At 45.2% G+C, this 10,167-nt stretch overlaps 2 protein-coding genes across 2 annotated transcripts; one reads left to right on the forward strand and one right to left on the reverse strand.

Moving 5' to 3' along the window:
- Nucleotides 1-2,070: 2,070 nt before the first annotated feature.
- Nucleotides 2,071-3,335, forward strand: LOC144122877 (uncharacterized). Its single transcript, XM_077655852.1, has 2 exons — nt 2,071-2,289; nt 2,837-3,335. The coding sequence occupies exons 1-2, from the start codon at nt 2,072-2,074 to the stop codon at nt 3,318-3,320; spliced, it is 702 nt and encodes a 233-aa protein (XP_077511978.1). The 5' UTR covers nt 2,071; the 3' UTR covers nt 3,321-3,335.
- Nucleotides 3,336-5,076: 1,741 nt separating this feature from the next.
- LOC144123573 (uncharacterized) lies at nt 5,077-5,877 on the reverse strand. Its single transcript, XM_077656386.1, has one exon. The coding sequence runs from the start codon at nt 5,812-5,814 to the stop codon at nt 5,077-5,079; it is 738 nt and encodes a 245-aa protein (XP_077512512.1). The 5' UTR covers nt 5,815-5,877.
- Nucleotides 5,878-10,167: the final 4,290 nt, after the last annotated feature.

Genomic DNA, 10,167 nt, shown 5'->3' on the forward strand with positions numbered 1-10,167 from the left:
GTATATTGTGAGCTCCACATCTCATCGTAATGCAGTTTCAAGCGAATGTAATTGTCTGGCATGTCTATAGTTCACCAAATACAAAAAACTGATATCAGTATGCAGTGGTTAAAAATTCCTTTAAATGGTTTACATGAAATTTTTCCATTTTTTTGCAGGCCTGATGAGGTGTATGTCAAGAGCACTCGTTTTCGGAGCCAGAATAAGGCATCCCAGCCCTATGAGGTGTGCTTTACTTTGAAAAGCTGTGGATCAGTGGCGTCTGCAAGATGCGATTGCCCAGCTGGTGCTTGTAGAGTGTGTAACCACAGTGTAGCCGCATTAAAGCTAGTGTTTCCACTTAAGAGCAATGGCTATAAGGAACCTCCACCAGAGGTAGCGTGCACCGAGCTACCACAGCAGTGGAGGCGCCCTCGTAGCAGCTCACTTGAACCGCTACCTTTACAGTTTGTGGACTGGAGGAGTGTGCGACAAGGTGACCTCTCAAAGCGAATCAGTACCAGGTTTTATGATGCAAGACAGCACGCCCAGCCATTTGAGGACCTTTCTTCAAGAATAAGGACACTTGGGTCAAGCATTGGTGAACTGTGTCCTTCGCCATTTTCAAGATATCTTGAAAGCACTGAACTTGTTGAAACGACTTCAAAAATTGGGCCGACACCAGTTGGCAGTCCCTTGCAGCATTTGATGCCTCTCGTGCCACATGGATTTCAAGTTCATGTGGCACCAGAAATAGTGTGCACAAATGCTGGCACCGCAGAAATGCCGACTCCACCACGATTGTTTGAGTCATGTCGCAAGTGGCATCTACAAGATGGGGATTTCTCTGCGCGGCTGTGTTTTTATGGAGGAAAAACGCCAAGGCGCCCGTGTGCTGTGCGATGTCAGTGCACGTTAAAGATCCCCAGGTGGTCGAAATTATTCCGGAGCCCTCCACTACGGCACCTATTCTTCCTTTTTCCTTTCACTCCCTCCTTTATCCCTTCCCTTACGGCGCGGTTCAGGTGTCCAAAGATATATGAGACAGATACTGCGCCATTTCCTCTCACCAAAAAACCAATTATTATTATTATTATTATTCTCTGCCGCTGAAGCAGCCATCCTTAAGGTATGTGCACGTTTTACCTGGAGGCTGGAGATAACCGAGTAAATGGCCTGCTGATCCACCTCGTACATGACTCAATGAGGACAAAGATGCTCTAGGTGGCATTCCCTCAATGTCATCGCAAGAAGTGTCAGATGGAAGGCAGTTAACAATTGCTTAATCGGATTGGCCGTGGTGCAATGAAAATTGGTCGACACCATTCGCTTTTGTGTGTGTGTGTGTGTGTGGGGGGGGGGGGGGGGGGGGGGGACTCATTTGAGGGGAAGTGCCGCTTTTTTTCTTGAGTTGTATCCGACTATAGTGTGGCTTCCGTGTCATGCTGTTTTTTTCATACCTTCCATGTTGAAAACCTAGCTGCCCCAAACCGCACAGTAACCTGTTTCGTAACTGCTGAAAGAAATAAAAATAGATGGTCACCCCTGAATGACAAAAAACACACAAAAAGCAACAACTAGCAGCTGGTAGTTAAAGTAGCAGGTGTCCATTATAACGATTTCATTACTTCAGTTGCAGAGCAGTAACCTTGACTTCAAGCATCATTATAGTCACTCAGATATTGAACGAATTGTTTATACAGGCTACTGCCTCGGTGGTGAGAAAAAGATTGGTGTGTGATTGCTAGACCACTTTGCACAATGTGTGCCTGAAAAAGTTGTCCCTTTTTTTAAAAGTTCTAAGCTATCTACACAAAGTGGTAGAGCCATATAAAACAGCACTGCTAATATAATATACTTTAAAAGAGTTAGATGTTGGGCTAGTATGATTTGTGACAAATTATACATATTTTTAGTGCAACCAGGACAAGGACACAAAGAAAAGAGACATACACGACCGCTCGTGTTTGTCTCTTTTCTTTGCGTCCCTGTCCTGATTGCACTAAAAATATGCATAATATGGCAATATAAGTAAGTCTGAGGTGAGAGGTTACAGAGGTGAACAACTGTCATATCAGTAACTACCTAAAATATGTTTTCTTTCCAGGGTTTGCAAGTATCCAGCCAGGAGGCCATCGATCTCGAAAAGAACACGAGGCAGCAGTCTGGCAGCGAGATGTGGAAGAGAGCCCGCGTCCATCGATTGACTGCTTCATCATTTGGGCTTGTGGTCAAGTGCCCTACGTGGACAGAGAAAGGCCTGCAGAACCTGACTGCAGACAAAGACCTTTCCCGTGTCAGGGCTGTTCAGTAAGTGAGGTCTTATTTTACTAAGTACGGACAATGTATTTCAAACAACACATGGCGTCATGGGTAGTGCTGTGAAGCCTCCTATGGGCACGTCGAATAGCTCAACAGGTGACCACAAGCGGTAAATTTAATCACTATTTGAAAGACCAAAGGTCAAAATTTTTCCCTTCAAAAAATGAATGAATACCAACAAGTGCGGAGCATATGACATGGCATGCAGAACGTTGCCTGGAGAGCTTACCATAACTTCAGCAAAATATGTGGACGTCTGAAAAAAAAAAAGAAAACGATGCCTTTATAGACCTTTTCAAAAAGAGGCCAAATGGTGTCGCCACATTTGCTTCTTTGCTGTGGATATGCACCAAGTCAGGTTCAGAACAGATTGTGTTCTTTCCTTTATCTTCATTTTTAGATTAGCACACTGCCCTACAATACAATGCGAATGGTTATTTATTTGCTGTAGACCAGGCAAGCACACCCAACTCTGCTCTAGGTGAAAGTTCCTCTTAATATGAAAGTGCCTGCCTTTTTTATGCTGTTATTGCAGGTACGGCATTACGAATCAGCAGCCGGCTGTGCAGCGGTACGTGGCTGTGATGAAAGCCAGGGGCCATGATGTCGAGGATTTTCGGAGCGGATTGGTCGTGGACCCTTCATATACATGGCTGGGAGCTTCACCGAACAAGCTACTCTTCGACCCGTGCGAAATTCCTTCACATGGCCTTCTTGAGGTGAAGTGCCCATACAGTTCGAAGGGAAAAACTCCCGACGATATGGGGGATGGGCACTGCCTCCAGAAGGACAGCATGGGTGTGTTTAGGCTGGACCGTCGCCATGAGTATTACTATCAGGTCCTTGGCCAGATGGCTTTATCTGGTTTATCCCGGACCGATTTTGTTGTTTTTTCTGATCAGTTCCTGATCATTGACCGCGCCAAGTTTTCTGCTGAAGATTGGGCTGTTGCAAGACAGAAACTTGACAATTTCTTTTTTTCTGTGCTGTTGCCATATATGGCCTCGAAACGCCCTTAAAGATGCACTAAAGAGAAATCTGAACTCGTCTTTTTATCGCAGGAGCTCTATCTACACGTTCCGGGCATTTATAGAAAATTCGAATTATTATTCTGTGCGGCAGATTGCCCCAATTAAGTCGGATGAAACGTCCCGGCTCTCGGCTTTTTTGAACTGAACATGGTAGGTAGGCGGAGTCAACCAACTCGTGGAATGCCTTTAAGCCAGTCCAGTGGTGGCTTCGCTTTCATTTAGTTTCTTATGTTTCTGTGAATAAACAGTTCCAGTCACAGACAATTATAACCACAAATTAGGCCCACGGAAATAAAAATACACGTGGGCTCTTTGAAATACGTATCACTCCACCAATGGCAGAGCGGCAAGCCGCCACGGGACTGGCTGACACGTTTGTTGACTCCTCCTACCTACTGCATTGAGTTAAAAAAAAAAAGAAAAGGCGGGAGCTGGGACGTATATTTAATTAGGACAATCGGCCGCCCAGGACAATAATTCGAAGATTCTAAGAATTCCCGGAACGTGTAGAGTTCCCGCGGTAAAAAGACGAGTTCAGATTCCTTTTTAGTACACCTTTAACAATGCATAGTGCCTGTAAACCAAACATTCTGCTCTCAATATTGTTAAAAAGACGACAACGAAAAAGCGGGCAGTGGCACGGGACTGAGCAGATGGCACTAGGCCCACAGCCATTAAAATTGTATTTCGCCTGCCATCATGTCGTACTGTTCTTTGGCGTGTCACCCCGTATCATATATCATTAAAGGATTGTAGACTCCAAGTTTGTGTATTTTTTACCCCTCTTTCATGTGTGAGTTAAGTATAGCTCTTGTGAGACATGAAAACTTCAGCATAATTTCTTTGTCATCATCATTCACTGTATCACTAAAGGCAGCCTGCCTGAACAGCCAGAAATAGTTGGCGAGTACCGCATGGTCTGTATTTACTAGTGTGGTAGGAACCATGAAGAAAACCTAGCAACTAAATTTTGGTGCCTGTACTCGTTTGGGGCATGTCTTATGTGACAGGGAATAGAATAGTTTTTGTTATGTAAAAGAGATGACAAGAATGTCGCAATATTTAATGAACACTGGAAAATACGTGCAAATATTTAATAAACTGGAAAATACACGGGAATCACTACAAATATTCAATGGTGCCCCGTGCGTGCACAAACACTTGGTTCGATGGATATCCAGCAACCAGTTTGGAGTGTCCAAGTCTACTGACATTCATGCCTATCTTTATGGCAGTTGTGACTTCCACCTTCATATGCTTGTCTATACAACCGTATCCTTCCATTTGTTTTTGCTTATTGTTGTGCTGTTATGTCGTAAAGCTGCTAGTGTGCCAAATTTGGTTTTTCATACCAGACTTTTTAATGTGCTTCTCTGGTAACCAAGCAACAAGGGATGAAGGAGACCACTCAGACCTTGTTGCTTTACCTGAAGTTGAGCACTGACATTTATATTGCTCAGTTCTTGCGTCAAGTCGTAATGTGTATTTTGTGCATGGTGCATTTACTGATGACTCAGATTTTCTGGCATGCACACTGTATTTTGTATGTTGCATCCTGTAGCCTTTGTCTTCCTCTTTCATGTCTGTGTAAATAAAGAATGTCATGGTTGTGTGGAAACGGGTAATGGGCCTTACAGCTACCCTATTCACAAAGTCCATTGTCAGTTTTCAAGCATCACTAAATTGCTGTCAGATACTATATAACATCAAGGCTCAGAAAAGGGAGAGCAAAGCTTGCCTTTTATTACGACAGGAGCAAATTTGTCAAACATTCACTCATCAGATAGTTGCACCAGCGGAGACTTGAAGTTAGTATAGCACATACAATCCACATTTCATTTATTATGGGGCTCAGAGAAAGCGGTACCAGCCTATCGAAGATGTGAAAACTTTTGATGCGCTGTATGCATCGCTCAACATGCATCCGCAGGGATGCTATTTCTTCCATTTCTTTTATCTCCTCTTCACTGAACTGACCTTTTCTGAGGAAAGGCGGGTTGTTCAAAGCCACGTTGAATGTCTCGAGCATTTCTTCAATCTTGAAACCTTTGTCTGCCATGACAACATCACCATCATTGAAAGGAAGGGCCAAGAAACCACTCTTGCTCAAACATTCTTCGTCAGAAATAGATCCTGGAAACAAATTGGAGACAAAGGTCACTGTACCATCGGGCGAGATGTCAATCAGTCCTTTGAAGGTGTTCGCTGATTTGTACGATGAGAATGTTGCCGACTGCAGTGCAAGTGAGCTGGCTGCCCGACATTTAATTTCTGTTGCATCTAGTATGACTCGAGTTGCAGAATACTTTCCTTGGAAGGAAAGTGGCATTTCCTTTTGAACATGTTTCTTTGACATCCACAGAGGTATCTGTGTTAGTTTAGTGAAAGCAAAACTGGCCCAAGTAATACAGATTCTTGATACTGTGGCAGTTGACACACAGAACCTGTCAGCAAGGTCCTTTTCGAAAAGTCCAAGGTGCATTCTTACAAGAAAAAGGAAAAACTCGTTTTCCACTGTCAGACTTCTTGGCCTACCTGCCTGAGATGGGTGTGCTTGTGATGAAGATTTGAATCTGATGTTTTCTCCCTGTTCCCCTGGATTACAGAAAAGTAAAATTGTTTTAAATATTCCATATGATGGCAGACCGGTATAAAATCTCATATCATCACTGTGCTTGAATCGGTCAATAGAAAACTCTCTTCCAACTTTCTTTTCAAGCTTCTCTGCTGTTGCTTTGGTGAGTTCCAGTTCTCTGCTGGTTCAAAACAGCACTTCTTTTACTGATTTTATTTCTTCTTCCTTTTCTTTTGCTTCTTGTTTAGCTCTTTGAAGTTTGACATGAGACTGTCGGAGTTGTTCTTCGGTAACTTTCAGCTCATTCTTAACTGTTGTGAGTGATTACCTCAGATCGTGCGCTTCTTTTTGTCCCGTGCAATCCCGTGTACATTGAGGCGGCTGTAATTTCAAGGAGCTGAAGTACATTTCAGCATCTAGACATGCTGTTAATACATGAGGCGTTCCAGAAAGTTCATCACAAATGTCGTCGACTTGCATTCCACTGGCTGTTGTTACTTCTCCATTCACAGCAACATTCTGCACGCAACGCTCTTTCGGTGGCTTCCTTTGCACTTTACTTTGCTAGTGTGTGAAACTAAATATGCTTGGCACTGCATCATTTTTGAGGCGCCTTGTGCCGGTAGCATAGTTTGCACAAAAGTCACCATCGGTGAAGTGCTTTGAGCACACCTTTGTGTACTTGTTTATACGGAACTCCTTGCCCTCATCTCTCCTTACTGCGGCAATCCATTTTTTTTTTCAAACCAGGATTTGTGGGGAACCCTAGAAAAGAGACCTGCAAAAGTACAGCCCACTTAGTAATTGGTCAAGGTGCAGGTGTAAAAGCATCAATAAACATGCACTTTGAAAAATGGTATCAGATGTCTTCTAGTGTATTCATCAAGGTGAAGGAATGAAAAATGTACATTTTCTTCACCTCTTCAGTACATACAGTTGAAGACAGAATAATGTGCACCATGCTTGTGCAATCAAGCTCGTCTAAGCCCCATCTAGCAATACTAATGTAGTGTCTCATACTTCTGCAAGTGTCACGTGCACTTGCACATAGAGGAAGAAAACCTTCGTATGTTCATTAATAAATGCGAGGCAGGATTTGAAGCCACAGAGTGTGGCCCATAATATTTTGTCTGCGAATGTGCTTCAGTCTGGCAGAGAGCTGCGGGGGTGCGTATGCACAGGAAAAGTTTATCCGTCGCGCGGTAGCAGAGTTAAGTTTCTAAGCGCACCCGCGTACCGTTAGTTACTACGAAGCTAGTGGGACGACTTTGAACACACAAGGCTGCTAAGGCTGAGCTCTATGCACACGAAATTTCGAGCGAAGGCCCTAGCGGTGAACGGCGCTGTCGCGCTATTTTGCCCGTGTCGCGCTAGGTTCTGCATTCACAAAAAAATGTTGCCCGTAGCCCAGCAATGCATGCCGCTTATGCTTTGTTTTAGGCTTCCACTTTGTGCGCTCCTCCTTATGATCTGTCGTCGCCTCAGCAAGCGGACCGGCTTGGGTAAGCGCCGTTGCAGTATAGAAAATATTCCTTTTGCCGTGACTGTGGCAGAGCTGCAAAACTTAGCTTAACTTATTAAATCAATGTACTGTCGTTAAAGGAGGGCTAACAACTCTTGGAGCGGACTCGACTACGAGCAGGCGCACTGCAGGGAGAAATGCGCGTCGATCCGGGTACGGGCGTTTGATCAGCAGAGGCGGTGCACCTAGCCGTCGGTGCAAAATCACTCGCGGTTTGCTCACTTCAGATCAAGACGACAGATTACGGGAGTCTTTGCTAAGCCGGAGTGCGCAGGCACTAACCCAACGAAAACACCGCTGCTGCTGCTGCACTCCGCTTATGTCGCCGTCGTTTGCTACAGGTTCGCAACGGAGAGGACGACGGCGCTCCTCGCCGCATCGTCGTTTTTTTCGCGCACACAGAATATCACAGAACTCACTATGAATGGTTGAGACGCGGATGCTAGCAAATGCAAAAGACGTGCGCATGAGCAACGTTTTGATTTTCTGACGGGCCGAAACAGTCGCCAGCATCGGAAACAATGCATCTGCTCGAGTGCACCGAAGGTAGCACCTTATATGTGTGCTCACTATACAGCGGAAAGGCTACACGGTAGATGGAACTTTTCGCTGCTCTTGCAATACTTATACCATTTATTTTAACGTGAAAACGAACAGGTCATGGACGAGAAGGAGCAAGCATGCAGCTGTTTTATGCGCTCCGTGCTCTGGATACACACCTTGTTTCCGTGCGCGTCTCTTACGCCGCGCTGGCTGCAGAACGGCACACAGCAGCATGCCGGCATCGCGACTGTAGCTTGGAGCAGAGAGCCAATGTCAAGGGAGATGTCTAGGACACAGAAACAAGAAAATTGAGCTTCTTGTGGCTGCGCTGGGCGCCGTACCTTTTAATGCGGCCCGAGCGCAGTCCAGCAGGCATATGCCCAAGTAATGGCGGCGGCAGCGCAGTTCGCACGCCACATACCAGATGGCGCTAAATATTATAAAGGGTAGACGAATTCACAAGCGTTTGCGGGTCGGTAGGCTGGAAACGCTGATTGGTTAAAAAAAGTGACGTCACGCCTGTAACGTCTGGTGACGTGCTTTTAATGACGTCATGTCCGGTTGGGGACAGGCACATTTTCCCTAGATTTTTCTCAGAATTCCCCACGTTTTTGACAGCGTGCGCGGGATAAAAAAGCGCATCTTTACCTTCACCCCACCTAGTTCGACCACTTTGCCGAGCGGGGTGCAGTTGAAGAGAAGCGTTTGCGGGTCGGTAGGCTGGAAACGCTGATTGGTCAAAAAAAGTGACGTCACGCCTGTAACGTCATGGTCACGTGACTTTTAATGACGTCATGTTCGGTTGGGGAAACACATATTTTCCCTAGAGTTTTCTCGGAATTCCCCACATTTGTGACAGCGTGCGCGGGATAAAAAAGCGCATCTTTACCTCCACCCGACCCAGTTCGACAACTTTGCCGAGCGGGGTGCAGTTGAAGAACCCTTGCCTAAATGCTCCCGCCATTCACGTTTTCCGCCCCCCCCCCCCCCCCCACCACACTTTCCCGAACTCGGATGTTTTGTCGTCTTTTTTATTTTTATTTTGTGTGTTTGTGTTTGCATGCACAGTGCACCTGTCTCTACTTAAGCGAACTGCGCCGATAATTCCGCATTGACTATTCCTGCCGAAGAGGCTCCAGGGAAGTGTCCTGCCATGTCTGCGCTTTACTGTGTTTTTTTTTACTCGTTTTGGCCAGCGGCACGCGAGTACACGCATCTCCGCGAATCCGCCACCGTCTGTTTCTGTACTCGCCGCCGCTCTGCCTTGAGGGGCGACCATTCTCCCCTCCCGCTCCTCGTTTTCCTTTTTTTTATTTCTCTTTTTTTTTACTGCACACTCCCAGCGGATTCTCAGTGGACAGGGTGCGACAACGCGTTTTTTTTTCTATTTATTACTCTTTCTCCCTTTTCTAGTATTTTTCTTTTCTGTCCATCTTCTTTCCAGCACCCGATTGCTTGTTGCTCTTTTCATGTGACGGACATGTGTGCCAATTACATCTCCTCAAGAATGGTAGGAAGATCGCTGTAACTTCAGTCTTGAGAAAGGACAGGCTCTGTCCGAAACGTCGACTCAAAATAAATCTGTCTAAATGAAGCGTCTCTCAACTTTGCATATATATATTTAGTTACCCTTGATGTAGTGTCTCTGTACACCAACACACGGCCTGATGATGGCATCCGAGCTCTGGTCGCGTCCTATGGAAAACACAAAAACGCTGATGCTCCTAGCCAAAGTTTCATCGCTGCACTTACTGATCTGGTCCTCAAGCTGCACTTTTTTGAATTCAACAACTCCTTTTACCTACAAACGAGTGGTACCGCTATGGGAACGAAAATGGTGCCAAACTATGCCAACATATATATGCATAGCATTGAATCGGAGTTTATCCGCTCATACCCAACAAAAACGGCTTTTTACAAACGCTTCCTAGACAACATATTCATGGTATGGACGAAAACAGAGGACCTATTCATGCAGTTTATTATTTAACAACGTACATCCAAACATCTGTTTCACACACCCTTACTCCACCAGTCAAATTAATTTCTTGGACGTCTCAATTCGAATGGAGAAGGGTACCTTAATCACCAGTGTCTATAGAAAGCCCATAGATAGGCAACAGTACCTTCATTACAAGAGCTGCCACCCACGCCACTGCAAAACCTCAATTCCATATTCCCAAGTCATCGGATTC

The sequence above is a fragment of the Amblyomma americanum genome, chromosome 3 (genome assembly GCF_052857255.1).
Source record: "Amblyomma americanum isolate KBUSLIRL-KWMA chromosome 3, ASM5285725v1, whole genome shotgun sequence".
Taxonomy (NCBI): domain Eukaryota; kingdom Metazoa; phylum Arthropoda; class Arachnida; order Ixodida; family Ixodidae; genus Amblyomma; species Amblyomma americanum.